The 18623-nt window shown below is 34.7% G+C and overlaps 1 protein-coding gene across 1 annotated transcript; it reads left to right on the forward strand.

The window, feature by feature from the left end:
* Window positions 1-8222: 8222 nt before the first annotated feature.
* CSLC6 (Cellulose-synthase-like C6) lies at window positions 8223-14983 on the forward strand. Its single transcript, XM_086655403.1, has 5 exons — window positions 8223-9312; window positions 11214-11522; window positions 12408-12698; window positions 12781-12894; window positions 13745-14983. Exons 1-5 carry the CDS (start codon window positions 8557-8559, stop codon window positions 14381-14383), a joined length of 2109 nt encoding a protein of 702 aa, XP_086511529.1. The 5' UTR covers window positions 8223-8556; the 3' UTR covers window positions 14384-14983.
* Window positions 14984-18623: the final 3640 nt, after the last annotated feature.

The raw sequence follows: 18623 nt of genomic DNA on the forward strand, positions 1-18623 counted from the left end.
CGCCAACTCATTGTCTTCTCCGGCCGGCAACCTTCAAACATTAAAAAAAAAAAATCTCTCTCCTCTCTCACTCAAAAACTTTTTTTTTCTTCCTCTCTCTCTCTAGATCTAGAGAGAGAGAGAGAGGAAATCTGTTCAAGGGTCAGCCGGGACCTTGAACAGATCCGTTCAAGGTCTGTTCATCTCTCTCTCTCTAGATCTAGAGAGAGAGGAAAAAAAGAGTTTTAGAGAGAGAGAGAGAGGAGAGACCAAAAAGTTTTTTTTTTTGTAGGTTTACAAGTCGCCGGCCGGAAAAAATTTCCGGCCGGCGACCTTGTCGGAGGAGAGAGAGAGGTGAGGTGGTGAGAGAGAGGTGAGGTGGTGAGAGAGAGGTGAGGTGGAAAATTTCCCCATAAAATACATTTTCTCGGAAAATTTTCAAAATTTTACATACTGTATTTCCTTTAAAATTTCACACCCCGGAAACTATTTAGCTTTCCCCAAAGCGCTGGCCTTTAGCTAATAGAAGGCCTAATCTCACCCAAAACATTATATTAGGGCCTTCACTAAGTAATACACGTGTATCTGTCAAATCATCTGATTCTAAAATACGATGTTTCATCTATATTCAGTTGGGCTAGCTCTATCGTTCAATGAATAAAATCTGGAAATATTGTTATTGGCATTCTAATCAAATAATTCTAAATTTTATCAATAGTTTATCTGAAACACTATTATTGAAATGGAAATTTAAAGTGATTTATAAAGAGAAAGATGCCTTAAAAAGTGAGCTTCATACAATGTACGAAAATTTATTAAGTAATAGATATAAAATTAATTGTAAATGGAAAAGATACATGATAGGTTGTTGGCATTATAAAACTACATATATCAAAGAAGAAAAGGGAAAATGAGAAATACTCTGAAGAGGTTACAAAGTTGTTTTAAACTTGTCTTTCTTAAATAACCTAGAATAAAATTTTTAAAAATAGTAATTCTTCTTTAGTAAAGAAAATGTCCTTGTGGCTCAATTAGTATTAAAATTATCACTAGCAGCTTTTATCTTTTAGAAGATGGTGAAAATAGATGGCATTACATTACTACTAAGGGGTGCTAGTAGCTACAATTACTGGTGCAAATATCGTATTGGTCTTAGTGATTTCCCAAACACTAGCGTATACTAAACAAATTTTTGGAGGAAGATATTAAACGAGCTGGGTGGCAGCTAGTTTGTTGAAGTTTCTATTAACAAAATTATAACTATAACAATCAAGAGAAGCAAAAAGATAGGATCAAACACAGATGTTTGAACGACAAAGTTTTCACGTGTATTCAATGATCCAGGGCTTAACACATAATTAATGTTAACTCGATTCACAGTCAGATAATTAGGTTAACATGATAGTACCGTCACAAAGTCAGTTTCACACTGTAGTATATAATTGTGAAGTGGGTTTAACATTGTAGCAGATTGAGGATTAGAAGGGAAATAAATGGACCCACTTAAGGTGGGGAAAATAATTAGGATTGAGTAATGGAATTTGGTTGTTGTTTGTTGGTAATAAAATGATTTAAGGGGTCCATAAACCAGGCTGTCAATGTTCCTATCAGGTTGCATCAATAACACTCTCCTTCCCCCCTTAACTTTATGTCTATTCTTTCTTTCATCTCAACAAGCATTGTCCTTTAACTTGGCTTGTTGGTATAATCTTTTGTGGTGTGGAAATCATAGGTTTGTGAGCAATCATCAATTTGTTTTACCTCCTCTTTTTTTTACCAACCAAAGAATTATTAACATACTCTCTTTCAACTAGTAATGCTACTCCACTTCACTTGGGTAATAAACTTCGAATTTTACAAATTTTCGAGTTTAAATAACTTGCTTTGTGTTATTCAGATTTATTTTTAGTTAAATCATTTGGTAAATATGTGAAGTCGTGTAGTTTCATTTGTAGGTACGTAAATACCCATTCCTTTAAGTTTGTATATGCAAAATTAATCTTCTATCTTCACAAATGAAGATTTTCTAATCATACCATCAAAAGCTCAAAAACCTCGTAGACATGCTGAGAAAAAGAGTGACCCACCAAACTCAAACTGGCATATTGGAGAACTGAATCTAAATTAGTAAATTTGTCATCTTGCTACTCAAGTACTCTGGGCTATGTAAGAGCATCTCCAATGCAAAACTCAAAAAAATCTCTATTCATCCTATGTGTCAAGTTTCAATTGAGATTCTCACTCCTAGGTGGCGTTAATAGAGATTCTTAATTTTTTTTATGTCTCCAATGCAAAACTCTAAACTTATTTTATTTACTTATGTGGCATAGTTATTTTTGTAAATAAATAACTAGTTATTTTAGAAAATATAGAAGACTCGATTTCTATTGGTTGAAAATCAAATAATGGTGAGTTGGACAATTAGAGATATCTCAAGAGGGCACTCTAGAAATAGAGTGTCCTCTTGAGATATCTCTATTCCACCCTCGACACGTCATCTTAGAGATCCAAATAGAGTGTTGCACTGGAGAGGATTTTTAATCAAAAACTCAAAAAATCCTAGGTGGCACTCGGAGTTTCTAAGATTGAGTGTTGCATTGGAGATGCTCTAATACCCAAACAACAAAACTCTATCAAATTATAAATAGAATGTGAATATTTTTTGAAAGTTCTCTTCCGGACCAAGGGAAGTGTTTTTTAGATCTAATTCTTCTTCTTTAACATTGTAGTTGCATATTTCATTGTCTAACTAAATCTTTGTAAGATCTTCTTACTTTTGAGATGGTTGGGTTTAGTTTGAAAGTCATATTCATCATCAAATTGTAGTTTGGCAATGTGAGATATTTATGTTTAATTGTGAAGCAAAAAAAAAGTTTGAGAACATAAAATTTGAAAAGACAAAAACAAAAAGAACCAATCTCTTTAAAATTGGTGATAGATAGATAGGGATAGGTGGTCCATTGATGTATTCATGTCAGAGAAAGACAAGCCCACCAGGCATTGTTTTATGGTCTCAAATTTAGGGGACTGTGAGAGGTAAAAGTGCTACTAGATTGTCTTCCTATATGCTTCTCATATACTCAAGGAACAATTGCCCTAATCCACTTCTAGATTTTTTTCCTCATCCCTACACCCTCTCTCTATGTCTCTCTCTCTACTCTCTAGAACCACATAAACAAATAAATGATCTGAGCCAGTAAGAAAAGTATCATCTTGAGTTTTTTCAGAGGTCCCCTATATTAAAAATGTCCCCCCTTAGATCCTGAAACTATCCTTACACTAGAGATACTATTCATCTGTTACTTTCCTTTCACTCAAACATAAATTGAGAGATTTTGCAACTTCCCCTTCACTATCATTGTGAATAGCAATAAGATATGCACAAAGTATGAAAAATGGAAAAAAATATTTATTTGTTTATGTTTCGTATAGAGAATTTTATCCAAAATATATAGTAGTCTAAACGTTTCGGTTTCAATTTTATCTGTTTAGATGTTCTAACGACCGTACAAAGAAAACCATGGAGATGGCTCTGCAACTCACTAGAGGTCTTGATGCTTGCTTCGGTAAATGAGAGCTATCAAGAAATTGGTCCTAGTAGGTTTTTTTTTGTGTGTTTTTCTTCGGTAGGGAGTGTAAAAAGAGTGTAAGAATAATGAAGAAAGGATAGTAATGCAAATCATAAGGGAATATCCTATCTTCGCTATCGTTACACTCTGTTTACAGTCCTTACACCTTTGAATTGTTGATAAGTTTGTATGCTTTTTAAGCGTATATCTCTGCCTCCCGAGTAAATCAAGAAATATTGAATAACTACCGACTATAGTGTTATTCGTTTATCAATATTCTGATATATTATTAGTGGTGGATTTAGAATAATTTAGCATGTATATAGTATATTAACGAGCCATATTTATAATATGAGACACACCACCATGCTTAGCTATGCGCTTACACCTAACTAATCTTAGATTCCAACATGCCCCACTTTTCAGAAGATCGGGACCATGTAGCTAGAGAGTACGACTACACTTGCTGGACCATGAAGGTAGAGAGTACGACCACACTTGCCGTATATAGGATGAGTTTGGATTTAAATTGTTCAAGTATCTCCCACTTCCGTGGTCCTAATATATCATGGACCATAAGAATAATGCATTCAGCTACCAAAGATAACTAAAAGATCACTCAAGGTTGATATAGTTATTTGTTGAAATAATTATTCCTCGATGTGGTTAAGACATCATCTAAGACAAGAAAGAACTTCTTTAGCAAATTCTGCCCCATCTAAGGGTAAATTGTTAAGAGCCATAAATACGATGAAAATATATCAAGCTATATATAGGCGAAACTAGTATTTCGTACTATATTACCTTATATAAAGGGTTCTTTGCAAGCATGAAATGGTCCATGGTTTCTAACACTCATCCTTTCTCCATATCTTTGGGTAAAGTAGTAACATAAAAGATATGGGCCATAACAATACCTTAGTGGACATTTCTTTTTTGCAGGCATGAAGCTTTAAGGTACCAAATGATATTAGATGATTTTGCAGGATGAAATGGTCCATGTATTTCCAAGCCTATTACCCTCCTACTTATAATATAAGCAATAAACAAGAGCATAATGACCCTCACATCCCAATTGTTAGAACTTTGAACCCCTAATGGAGAATTTAGTTTGAAATAGTGGAGAAATGTTGGTAAAGGCCCATACATCCAATAAGTGGCCCATTCACAGACCTCATCTTATGGTTGACCACAAGCATCCGGTATGATTGAGTTTCTTCAACATCTAACGAGTAACACCCTTGGTAATTTTTTCTTCATCATGAGATTTCTCCGACTATGCTCACAAGCCTTTTTGCATATCGTGTTATTTGAGCCTATACAACAACAAAACAAAACAAGTATCTTTTTGTTAAGTGACTAAAGGCATATGCAACGTTGGGCCTATAACGTGTCCAATAGATCTCTAACGCCGTATTAAGAATGTAAACCTCTAATTCAAAACCAATTGGGTCTGAATCGAGAGGATCCATAAGTTATATTGTTGGCCACAAGACTTCCCTATGTCTCTATAGTACTGCAAGTCTAGAGATCTTCATATATCCCTCCCAACCCAATTTGTGTTTCCTTCTTTTAAATCAAAGAAGAAGAGTGTAACTAGTAGAGTAATTGGCTTCTCAAATGTTCTCCCTTTTCTATGAAGCAAAAATTGCCCCTTCTATGTTCCAACTTGTGATGGTATTTTATTAGTTTCTATTGTCTATGGTCCGAGTGTCTTCTTTCACTTGTTCCAATATTACTTTTATTGCGAATGGTTTGAGTCGATTCATGCAAAGTCGTACACATATCTTGACACTGCTAGTGAGTATAATGTTAGCTAAAAGGGTACCATCCCCATGGACCAAAAACTACCCCTTCCAGATTGTATTGGTGGGTGTCTCCTTTGACTTATCCCAATACTACTTTTGTTGTACCGTCAATTCATGAAAAGTTGACGAGCTCTAAGAGAATGCCAAATAGGCACTAGGAACATGTTTTTCTGCCCATTTACTATCCCAGCCGAATTTCAGCTGGAGTATATGTACCACAAGATTTAAAGAGAAAAAGTAAATCTTGACAAGCCACCTACCCTGCTTGGAATTCGGTTGGAACAGTGGCCAGCAAAACATCAAAGTTGACAAGCACTATCCACCTCCGCCCTTCGAGCATCCAGAGACTCCGACTCAGGTGAACTTAGACCAACTAGCATGCTCCCAAACTAAATTCTCACTGTAATCATATTCCTAGCGAAAATCTCACAGTTTATTCAAGTACAAAAGGGTAGGATGACCACTGTTGCGGCATTGCCATTAAATATAGTGTGTCTAAAGGCGCTCCTTCAATGTGAAAACTATTGAGCTCAAGATACCCTAAGTTGTAGGGTATGATTGTATTTATAATGAAATCAAGAGGAATACAATTACAAATATACCCTTCAATATACATGTAAAGACTAATATATACAATTTACTCTATCAGTCTGAAAAATTTTGGTAAGGAAGACAGAAAAGGCAGAACTGATAAATTCGCCTCCTCCATCAGTCTGAAAAATTTTGATTGGTCTTTCAAATTGTTTTTCGACAAAGGTTTTAAATGTTTCAAAATGAGATTGGACTTCTGATTTGTTTTTGAGAAAATAAATCCAGGTAAACCTGGTGTAATCATCAATTGGAAGTAAAACATAACGGTGACCAGTCGGTGATGCTACCGGAGATGGTCCCCAGAGGTCAGAGTGGACAATTTCATTAGGAAAAGTAGAAGAGTGGATAACAGACTGAAAGGGGAGACGATGATGCTTAGCCGAAATACAATTAGGTCATTTACTTGGTTGTATTACAGATTGTTGTAATTTTAAATCATTGTTCTTAATTACCGAATTTAAAACTTGCAGATGAGGATGTGCTAGTCGTCGATGCCAAACTTCAGACGAAGCACGAGAAGATGAAGACAGTGATGAAGCAAAAAGCGATAAAGGAGGAAGCTCTGTTTTGGAGGAGAGACGAAATAGACCATCATTAAGTGTTCCGACGAGGAGTTTCCTCCCTGATGGTATTTCCTGAACAAAGAAGCCATGACGATGAAAGACAACAAGACAGTTAAAGTCACGAAGGAGATGACAGACAGAAATTAGGTTTTTCTTGAAGGAAGGAACTATTAAGACATTTCAGAGATAAAAATTAGAGGAGAGAAGAAGAAAATTACCAGTGCCAGAAACAGGGGTGACTTGACCAGTACCTACCATTACTTGGTCAAAAACAGAGACCTCAGAGCGAGATGAGGTTGAAGCGACATCAGAAGAGATATGCATTGTTGCACCAGAGTCCAAGTACCAATTGGGATCAGCAGAGACTGAATCGACTCCCATAGAAGCAAAGGAGTGAGCTAGGTCAGTGAGATTGTTGAGGGAGTAGCACTAACGAGCATAGTGTCCAATTTTGCCACAGTATTGACAAATCAGTGGAGAAGGAGGAGGACCAAGAACTGAAGAGGTAGGTCTCTGTTGATGATTTCTGTTTTGATTGAAATTTCTTGGAGACCCTCGATAACCACCTCTGTTTTGACGTCCTCTGCTTCCCCTATAAGCAGGAACATGGGGAGCTCGAGGAAAGGAGGGAGTTTGGGAGAAAAGAATAGCTGGTTGAATAGTTTGATTTCGAAGAAGTTCAAGACGAAATTCATGAGTGAGTAAAAGAGAATGCAACTCAGAGTAGGTAGGAGGAATAACTCGAGTGGTTATGGAGGTAACAAAATTCTCATACTCTGCTCCAAGTCCAGACAGAACAATGAGGACTAGCTCAGTATCAGCTATTTGATGGCCAATGGCCGCAAGAGAGTCCCTATTCTAGAAAGCAAAGTCAGGGTTGGGAAGAAGAGTAGAAGGAGATTCAGAGGAAGAAGGAAGGTATTCAGAAGGTGGTGGGTAGGTTCCATTAACAAACTTGTAAAGATCTTGAGAGTGAAGGATTGGGAGTAGTTAACTCCTCCATAGAAGATAGTTGGAGTTGTCTAATCGAATAGAGACTATTTTGGCAATGTTGGAGAGATTGGGAAATGAAGAATGAAAAGAGGAGGAAGAGTTTGAGGTGGGGGTGATAGTGATTGGAGAAGAAGAGGGGTTTGGGGTAGAGTCAGCCATTGAAGCACAGGGAAAAGAGAAGAAGGCATAGAAAACCAAGAAGAAGAAGAAGAAGAATATTTTTAGAAGTTAGCTCTTGATACCATGAAAACTATTGAGCTCATGATACCCTAAGTTGTAGGGTATGATTTTATTTATAATGAAATCAAGAGGAATACAATTACAAATATACCCTTCAATATACATGTAAAGACTAATATATATAATTTACTCTAATACAGTGAAGGGGCACCTTTAGAATCACCACCGTTAAATTTCATTGTTCACTTCTGAATTTGAACCACAACAGTTTACATGATCCGCTTCTTTGGAATCTCACATGACCGAAGATGCGAGAAGAGAAAGAGGTGGTTCAAGTGGGAGCCCCAGGAACCGAATTGAGCAATGTCTTTCACTTAACACAACCTTTAAGTACTTTTACTTGAAGATTCTCATAGAAGATTCCAAGCACGTGAGATATGTGTGACGCACTAAGATTCAGCCACGTATCATATCATTAAGTGCGTCATCAACTTGAATCATCATTTACCGACAGTGTTAACTAAACAATTTCACTAAACACAGCATTGATTGTTCTTCTTTCTTATCTATTAACCGTTCATTAAACCAACAATACATAATCCTACGGTCATAATCAAAGACGATAAAATATTTTTTTACTATAATCTGTAACCCTCTGTTACCAAATTTGGTCGGAGAGGATTTAGAGTTTAGAGAGAGAAAAGATTTAGAGAGACACATCTTATTTTTCTCTCTCTCTCTCTCTAAGTTGTCAATTAACTCACCCCAAAACAACGGATCGACAAAGATTGGATGACTGAAAAAATGGTTCACTAAGAGAGAGAGAAGGAAGAAGAATTCTAGAGAGAGAGAGAAAGAGTTATTTTAGATTTGATGTCAAGAGCACAAAATTACGAGTTTCAGGAATGGTGGAACAAAGAAAGAGAAAAGAATCAAGGATTATTTACAGAGAAATCTGAAAACCCTAATTGGTCAAATGTAGAGATCCGTAGTCCAATTGGATTTCAAGACGATGAAGATGAAAAAGATGATCGAACAGTAGGAAAAGAGAGAAGTAGAAACGCTCGTCAATTATCTTTTGTTTGTCTTCTTAAATTTCAACAAGCTGCTAATTGTTTAGCTTGGATTACAAATGGTTTTCTCTCTCTAATTAGAACTGCAAATCGTAGAATTTCATCTTCTTCTCCTTCTTCATCTTCTTCTTCTTATTCTTCTTCAATTTGTGGTTCTTCTCGAACTGAATCTCGATTCTACCGAGTTATTAAAGTGTTTTTGATTCTTGTAATTTTGTTACTGTTGTTCGAACTTTTAGCATTCTTTAAAGGATGGCATTTCAGTCCTCCATCAATGGCTTCTGCCGTAACTTTTGTAGAGCTTGTTTATGCGAATTGGCTATGGATTCGAGCGAATTATCTAGCTCCGCCTCTTCAAACTCTAACAAATATTTGTATTGTCCTGTTCTTGATCCAATCAGTGGATCGTATTATATTGATGCTTGGATGCTTCTGGATCAAGTTTCGAAGGTTGAAACCTATTCCTCTGATTGAATTCACAGGAGATGTTGAAGACCAGAATTCTAAAGATTATCCTATGGTTTTGATTCAGATCCCAATGTGCAACGAGAAGGAGGTAACAATCATATGATTTTTCAGCTTCCAAAGTTTCTATTACTCTATTTTGGATCTGGTTTTATAAATTTTCCTTATTTGATATAGTATGTGTTTTTCAATTTTAGATTTTTAGTGGCATTTTTGAATTCATTTATCTAGACGGATGTTTCTATACATAATTGTAAACTAACCATTTGAAGAAATTCCATAAAAGATAGTACTTAGTTAGTACCCTAGTTACCCAACATTGATGGAAGCATTATTTTCGGCACTCAATTCATCTTATACAAATGGAGTAGGAAACCTAGAGTGGGTGCATTACTTGGACTTTGTCTTAATTGGGGAACTATGTTTCAAGCATTTAAGTTTTTTGTGCTTTTTGATAGTGATATACTGATATGGGGTGGTTTTGTCACCATGAAACCTGGAAATTTCGTATTCTTTTCGTTTTTTTTGTATGTATGATTCTTAATAGCTTTTTCCCTTGGAGCATCATTCAACCTAGGGACATTAATGGAAACTCTAGCTCTATAACTGAACTTCGTCGACCATGACATAAGCACTCCGGGGTATCACTCTAGCTTAGCTTTTGTTTCTACATTAGGTTGATGACCCATAGAAAAAAGTCATTATGATTTGATTCCTCTCTTACTTGCCATGTTTTCGGTTATATTATATAGCTTACATATATTTCTGCTACCATGTTATGTTATTAATCTTTAGTGGGGCATTCTTTATTAGATGTTTCATTGCCGTGTCAGTGTTCAAATGGTTTACTGGGTTATGATAGTGCGTAACCTCCAGAAGTAGTTTTGGTTGTTCGGATATTTTTTTAGGCATTTAGCTAACCAAATCTTCTTTGTCACTAGTCTTGTGCTAATACACTCTATGTTTGAGATTGGCATCTGTTCCCCGAGGATGAGCCATTTCCTCATGTATGGGTATGAGGGTTTACCAGTTTAGGGTTTTCTTTGTGTGATACTGTCAAAGAGATCTAAAAGAGTTCTTTATGCTCAGAATCGTTTTTTTTTCTACAATGAGCTCATTTTCGCTTCTGAAAATATGCTTCATGCAAATTAGGTAGCAAGTTCCTCGCATTGTTTTTAGTCCTTATTGTGGGAATCACTTTTCCGAAACTCTTAACCTATGTTACATGGATACTGGTAGGCGGTGTCCAACATGGCGAGTGTATAATGCTAGTAAGCTTACGGCAGTAGACGCATATTTTCTTGTCTTCGGTATGAGGCTCTTACTTCTGGATCTAGTTACATGATACAGAAACTAAGTTGTCCTAGACTAGTGATTTCAGTGGTCGTAGTCCTACATGACTTGGTTCGAGTTTCCACACGATAAGAATACAAAATCTCATGTAATAACGATTAAAGTGATTGGAGTATCTGATTACTCATTTACTCGATTACGCAACTCAAAGCAAGCCCATGTAAATTATGATCAACTCTGTGATGCTTTATCTTTTACTTATTACGAGCTTTTTCATATACACCACCAACATGAGAACACTAGCCAGATCTGGATCATTTAAATGAAGAGTGATCAAAGCGAAGTAAGAAATTTATAACAAGGTCAACTATCTTTTACGAGATTTGTTGTTGGGGCGATGTTTCGAAGAATTATTGTTCATCCACCAGTATTAGCCATTCATTGGAGAATATCGCTGTTTTAATTGCATTCTGTTTTACTGCGGATAGTGTTCATTTGTTCTTGAACTCTTTTACCTTTATATTATTAGATTGATTTCTTAGTTGCCAAGTTTTATTAAATAAGTCGAATGCAAGCCAAGAACTCTATTTGGCTTTCATTTTTTTTCATTGAAATGTTTGTCAAGAAACTTCATCTTATGTGATTTTTATTTTTGAATGACTACTAAGTAAAGGATCACGTATCTGGTCCTATAAACAGGTTTACCAGCAATCTATTGCTGCTGTGTGCATCATGGACTGGCCAAAGGAGAGAATGCTTGTTCAAATTCTAGATGACTCTGATGATATAGATGTGCAACACCTTATTAAGGCTGACGTTCAGAAGTGGCAACAGAAAGGTGTACACATAGTATACAGACACAGGCTCATCCGCACAGGCTACAAGGCTGGAAATCTTAAATCTGCTATGGGTTGTGACTATGTAAAGGATTATGAGTTTGTGGCCATTTTTGACGCTGATTTCCAACCTGGACCAGATTTCTTGAAGAAAACTATTCCACATTTTAAGGTAACTTTATGTTCTTTTCTATACCTAGAATCCAGAATAGTTATCTTCTAGCGAATTCTGGTCATACATGCAAACCATCTAATGGTGATGCTTAAAAATCCCTTATTGCATGAGGACCTAAAAGTTTATGCATTTTCATGCATGCCATGACCTTTTAAACTTGGATGGCATCGTCAACCCATACCACCAAAATATTTATTCAATTCGGGACGAGCACAACCTATGTGTACTCTACTTCGAAAGCATAGATTACTTTAGATTGGATTTCATTCACTTTAAATTGCATGTAGCTGACCTTGAATGTCTAATTTGTCCCTCTCCTTAGATTTGTCTTGCACTTTCATTGATTAAATTTAAAGTAATGAATTAGAAACTTTGAGACCATGCCAATCAACCTTGTCTTAATCTAAGAAGTTAAGTTTCAGTTGAACTCATTTCTCGTCAAGTGTGAAGTTGTTTTTCATGGTTTGGGTTATTCATAATTTGTGGAATTCTTCAAAATGAATTAAAGATATGAATGAAGTCAAGCTCTTTATGCACCATTAAGGATTGTCTCTACCTTTGGAATGTGTTGTCTTTGGTTCTAGATGATGTACTTAGAGTTTAGATTCATCCTTGCTGAGCACAAACTGTTGCACGTGATCTATCAACTATCTGGTTTGAACCATCAATAGGTTGGGCCATTTGTATACTTTTAGGAGGTGATCTGAACATCATCCTACGGAGACGAGCAAATGTCAAACTATTAATCAGTTGACAAGCAAGTTACAAGTATGTCAAATGATAAGGAAGAGAATATTAAGGACAACGTCAAGATAAATGTAACGATGGAAGAGTTCTTAGTTTTACCATGCTTCTTCTAATTATTATTTATTCTTCCTGAAGGGGAATGATGATTTGGCACTGGTCCAGACTAGATGGTCATTTGTAAACAAGGATGAGAACCTGCTTACAAGACTGCAGAACATAAACTTGTCCTTCCACTTTGAGGTCGAACAACAGGTGAATGGCATATTCATCAATTTCTTTGGGTTCAATGGAACTGCTGGGGTGTGGAGGATTAAGGCCCTCGAGGAGTCTGGTGGTTGGTTAGAAAGAACCACTGTTGAGGATATGGACATTGCAGTCCGTGCTCATTTATGTGGATGGAAGTTCATATATCTTAATGATGTTAAGGTGTGTTTATTAGTTGATACTATTAAGCGTTCTCAGATTATGTTATCATCATATTTTATCAACATTTTGAGTTTCTCTGCAGTGTCTTTGTGAACTCCCGGAATCTTATGGAGCGTATAAGAAACAGCAACACCGCTGGCATTCAGGTCCAATGCAGCTGTTTCGTTTGTGTTTTATGGACATCCTTCGTTCAAAGGTAAGAAATAATAAAATTCTCGAGTGAGGAGCCATTTTGAAAATCATACAAAATATTTTCAGCCATGCGATTTGTGGCTTATAGAACTCTATAGGAACCTCAACTAGGAGACCATATATATTGAAAGGGATCAAGTTCTTCCCCTCTTCAGTCCTCGAGATTTTAGTGCTTCACCTGATCTTAATGTCTATAAGTTATTATATTTTTATGTGCGACATCTTTGTATAGACGGGCACTTCTTGCTATGTGGCCAACCCAGGCCTACCAATCTGATAGATGACATAGATTAACCAAGTATGCCCTTCGTACTTCAATTGTTACGAGCAGCATGTTTTATTCATTTGTTGTTTTATATCAAGAAAAAGTAAGAGAACAAGATTCATATTTTCATCATGTTGGGTAGCTTGAATCTATGAGACAGTGAACGGCAAAACATTTGGGTCTCTTCAAGTCCGCCATCTTAAGATAACTTCTTGCCTTTTGGATGTGTTTGGCACCTAGGTTGGTCAAGTGGAGAAGCCTAGGTGGTCTAGCTCAGTGGCGTGCCAAGAGAAAACCATGTGCCATCTGAAACTTGGCTGAGTAGACCTACGTGGCTTTTTAATCATGGAAAAATGTGACAAATAAGAGAAATAAGTTAACTTTTAGAATCCTCGTAATATGAATAAGCTTTAATATGGAATATAAATTTGTTAATGCTAATGTTTTTCAAACTAAGCTTCACGACTAACATTCCAAATTCTCTTGGATACAGTTAGTCTATTGAGGCTTATGATTCCTATTAGTCTCATTCCATTTTGTACTTAGTGACTGACAATTTTTCTTCTTTTATCTTCTTGCTAATTTTCAGATAAGTTTCGCAAAGAAGTTCAATTTGATATTTCTGTTCTTTCTATTACGGAAGCTCGTCCTGCCTTTCTATTCATTCACTCTCTTTTGCATTATTCTCCCTCTTACGATGTTCCTACCAGAAGCACATTTACCTGCTTGGGTAGTTTGTTACATACCTGGAGTCATGTCCGTCTTAAACATACTTCCAGCTCCAAGATCAGTTCCATTCATCGTTCCTTACCTTCTATTCGAAAACACAATGTCTGTTACCAAATTCAATGCCATGATATCAGGACTCTTCAAATTGGGAAGTTCTTATGAATGGGTAGTTACAAAGAAATTGGGAAGATCATCAGAGGCAGATTTGATTGCTTTTGCCGAAAAAGAATCCGATACTCCGAAACAAGCAACAAATATCCAAAGATCCTCTTCTGATTCAGGCCTTGCCGAGCTAAATAAATTAGAAATGACCAAAAAAACAGGAAAGAGTGGAAAAAATCGTTTGTACAGAAAAGAACTTGCTCTTGCATTTATTCTATTAACTGCCTCAGCTAGAAGCTTATTATCTGCTCAGGGGATTCACTTCTACTTCCTATTGTTTCAAGGTATAACTTTCCTAGTAGTTGGTCTTGATTTGATCGGAGAGCAGGTGAGTTGATCTTAGGTCTTGTTCTGGTATCAAAAACAAAGGACAAAAAAGGTCGTATTGACAATCTCTACATGCATTCATTTGCCTGAAAGTTTCCCATGATCGAAGCTCCTCATTGCCTTAGTTGTTCATATATATATTTCCATTATGGCTATGGCTGCATTTCAAGGCGCCCAGGTAAGAAAAGCACCCCGAAAGTCTATTTATTTACTACAAGCGAAATGGTTTTCGTGTTATAGAAAACGTTTATCCTGAATTTTGGACTAGGAAAATTCCCCCATGGCACCACGAATGATCTCGTTCGTGCTAGGTTAGTATTTCTCCCTTGGTGTAGTGTAGTGTATTGTTTCTCTGTACATTTGCTTGCCCATGTTAGATCGAGGCTGTTATCATTAGATTATAAACAAAATCTTATTAACTTCTTTTTTTCCCGTTAATTCATGAATTTGTGATGGATATCCTAAATTAATCCCTTTTTTTTGTTGTGTAATTTTGACACTTTGAAGTACGTCAAGTGTTAGGAAGTAGACTATGAGGAACTACCTTATGTATTTTTTTTATCAACTGAATTCTGTCATAGAATGAATTCTAAACAAATAGTTCCTCTAATTTTTTTTATCAACTATTCTTAATCTTGATTTACATTTTCAAGAGTATGCTCATTTATTCTTAAAAGTCAATGAATATATCTTCCCATTTCTATCATAACTACTGAGTTTCTAAAGTTGTTTGTGGTGTCAATTTGTTAGCTTGTGAGTTCGTTTTACAATGGGTTTTTATGAAAGTTTGACTTTTGGAAATTGGAATTTATTATGGAGCATGTGGGATTCAATCTATGGGTTGGATATCAATAGCAATGATTTTAGCAGAAGATAACATTTGACTTTTGTGTTTTCCTAACCTCTTTACCTTGGAAACATGTTGTGTCATGTAAATAATGTTATCTTTAACCAAAATCCTACCATTGTTTTTGAAACACTGATAAGGACAGAAAGTTGTACCATTTGTTAGCTAAAGCTAAAAGGAATTAGTAGCTTATCATGTGCTTTGTTTCAACAAAAAAATTTGTTATGTGCTTAGTTAAGTGGATAAGTTGGAAAGATGCATAATTCTTTTTAGCTTCAAAATTAGTTGGAATTGAGCATTTCCAACACCTTAGAGTGCTCCAAAAAGATATTTTAGTTTTTACTAAAAAAAAATAAGACAAATGCTAAACGAAGTTGCATAATTGCTTCATAAAGCTATTTGCTAGACATAACCATTTATTTTTTATTAAATTGCTAAACAACACCAAAGATGAATTTATTGGTTTTATCTAGCAAATAATTTTTTGAATCTTAGATTGCTAAATACAACTATGTTTTAACTTCCCCAAATTATTTACAAGACACAATTTTTTCTTTTATTAACTTATTACCCAAAAATAAAATTAGTTGTATTAGTGTTATCTAATATTTAAAAAAAAAAAATACTTAAACGTGTTATAGGTTTTAAAAAAATATACATTATTTTTATGTAGTATGATTTTATGTAATATACATTATTAAGGTTGAAACTAAGCTTAAAAATATACATAGTGATTTTATGTAGAATGATTTTTAGAGCATGGAATGCTCTGTTGGAATATAATATTTTTTAGTTATTTGTTTATATTTGGTTAATTTTTTAGTTTAATGTTCGAATAAATTTTATTTATGAATAATTAATTATGGTAATAGAAATTTTAACCCAAGATTTTTTGAGAAATAATTAGGTTATATTTGATTTTTTTTCTTTAGATTTTACCTCAAATTACAGCATGGAATGCTCTAATTGGAATACGATATTTTTTTGTTATTTGTTAATATTTGGTTAACTTTTTAGTTGAATGTTCGAATAAATTTTATTTATGAATAATTAATTATGGTAATAGAAATTTGAATTTTGAGAAAAAATTCGATATATTTGATTTTTTTTTTTCTTTTAGTGTTGGATTTAGCAATTTAAGACAAAATTCAATTAATTCTATTTAGTTATTTTGTGTAATAATTTTTTTAGAGTTGTGTATAAAATGGAGGAGAGATTCGGTTATACTTGATTTTTGGTGTTGGCGTTGGTTAGCAATTTAGGACACAATTTTAGTTAGTTTTATTTAGTCATTTTTGTCTAATAGTTGTACTTAGCAAAATTGAAGTTGCATATAGTAGCATCCAAAAATAATACTAAAAAAGACATCTTATCAAACTTAACGATGGTGTTGAAGAATTCATTGCAGAAAGTTATTTTTCAGATGGCTAGTTTATGACCAGTTTCCTGTCTAGTTGTTATAGTTTATTGAAAATTTTAGATGATATTTTTTGCGGTAATTTCACAAAGTCGTTGAAGTCAAATTTTCTAAACTAAAATTACCATTTCGCGTAGTCAGGGTTCCGCTTTTCAAACTTTCTCTTTAAATCTTTCTAAATCATTTTAAAAATTTTCTTTTTGTCATCTGCCGGACTTAGCAAAATTTATACTTCACCATTTACTTTGCTTTCTTCATCTTCTCCTCCATCCATAAGAGTTTTAGGGGGGGGGGGGGGGGGGGGTAGTGGAGCAAGACTTTCGCGGACTCTTGAGAGTCCGCGAAAGTCTGAGGCATTTAAATCCAGACATTTGAGAGTCCACGAAAGTCAAAGGCATTCAAATCCAGACATTTGAGAGTCCACGAAAGTCTGAGGCATTCAAATCCAGACATTTGAGAGTCCACGAAAGTCTGAGGCATTCAAATCCAGACATTTGAGAGTCTATGAAAGTCCGAGGCATTCGATTGTAGACAAAATATGTCCCAGACTTTGGTGGACTTCATAGTTTGATGAATTTGTGAAGGATTTGGGACAAATTTGGAAGCTAAAATGTCTTCCAAAAAACAAGAGACATTTGAAGTCCATCATGTGATCAAACAACAATAATAATATTAAAATAATAAATGTCTACCAAATGTCCACAAATATTCACAGATGTTTACGAAAGTCGAAAAATATATTTTTGAAATGTTAGTATAAATATATTATTTCATGTGATTAAATAATAATAATAATATTAAAATAATAAATGTCTACCAAATGTCCATCAATGTCCACAAATATTCACAGATGTCTACGAAAGTCGAAAAATATATTTTTGAAATGTTAGTATAAACATATTATTTCATGTGATTAAACAATAATAATAATATTAAAATAGTAAATGTCTACCAAATGTCCATCAATGTCCACAAATATTCACAGATGTCTACGAAAGTCGAAAAATATATTTTTGAAATCTTAGTATAAACATATTATTTCATGTGATTAAACAATAATAATAATATTAAAATAGTAAATGTCTACCAAATGTCCATCAATGTCCACAATATTTACAGATGTCTACGAAAGTCGAAAAATATATTTTTGAAATGTTAGTATAAATATATTATTTCATGTAATTAAAAAATAATAATAATATTAAAATAATAAATATCTACCAAATGTCCATCAATGTCCACAAATATTCACAGATGTTCACGAAAGTCGAAAAATATATTTTTGAAATGTTAGTATTAATATATTATTTCATGTGATTAAATAATAATAATAATATTAAAATAATAAATGTCTACCAAATGTCCATCAATGTCCACAAATATTCACAGATGTCTACAAAAGTCGAAAAATATATTTTTGATTAGCACAAATATAATATGCATTACACATTTTGTCAATGGACTCAAGATCTTAAAATGTCCCCAGGACATTTTGTCTATGGATCAAATGTCTTGAAATGTCTATAAAGACATTTTGTCTACAAACTCTCAATGTCTTGAAAATGTCTATGAACACATGTTGTCTATAATAACTCATCCGAAATGTCTTGAAATGTCTACGGGACATTTTGTCTATGAAAGTCTGTGAAAGTCCCGCTCCACTACCCCCTTAATCTTAGTGTTGCATGGGACACACTCTTAAGCTTAAAAATGTTACTTGACCCCTAATTAGTAGTGATGAAACAATACCAAACATAATTAGTTGACACCATTATTAATGGCGCACATTGTTTTCTTCCCCTCACCCCCACTTTCTCCATTAGCGTGTGGAACCCACCCATTTTTAATGGCTCTAGCATTAAAATGTGTGGTCTCGAACTGGTATCCCAATCCCTTTTCCATCATTAATACTTCCTTCTTTCCCTCTCTATAAATTTCACCATCTTCATCAATCTCATCCCAAATTCATCTCAAAGTTTCATAACC

This window comes from Eschscholzia californica, unplaced genomic scaffold, assembly GCF_041429995.1.
Source record: "Eschscholzia californica isolate CP2 unplaced genomic scaffold, dmEscCali1.0.p SCAF_1, whole genome shotgun sequence".
NCBI classification, from domain to species: domain Eukaryota; kingdom Viridiplantae; phylum Streptophyta; class Magnoliopsida; order Ranunculales; family Papaveraceae; genus Eschscholzia; species Eschscholzia californica.

Excerpts from the sequence above, each read along its gene's own strand:
- CSLC6 (XM_086655403.1), top strand. The coding sequence starts at position 8,557 with ATGTCAAGAGCACAAAATTACGAGTTTCAGGAATGGTGGAACAAAGAA. Across the intron at positions 9,313-11,213 it reads CAATGTGCAACGAGAAGGAG|GTTTACCAGCAATCTATTGC; the intron begins GTAACAATCATA and ends TCCTATAAACAG. Across the intron at positions 12,895-13,744 it reads TGGACATCCTTCGTTCAAAG|ATAAGTTTCGCAAAGAAGTT; the intron begins GTAAGAAATAAT and ends GCTAATTTTCAG.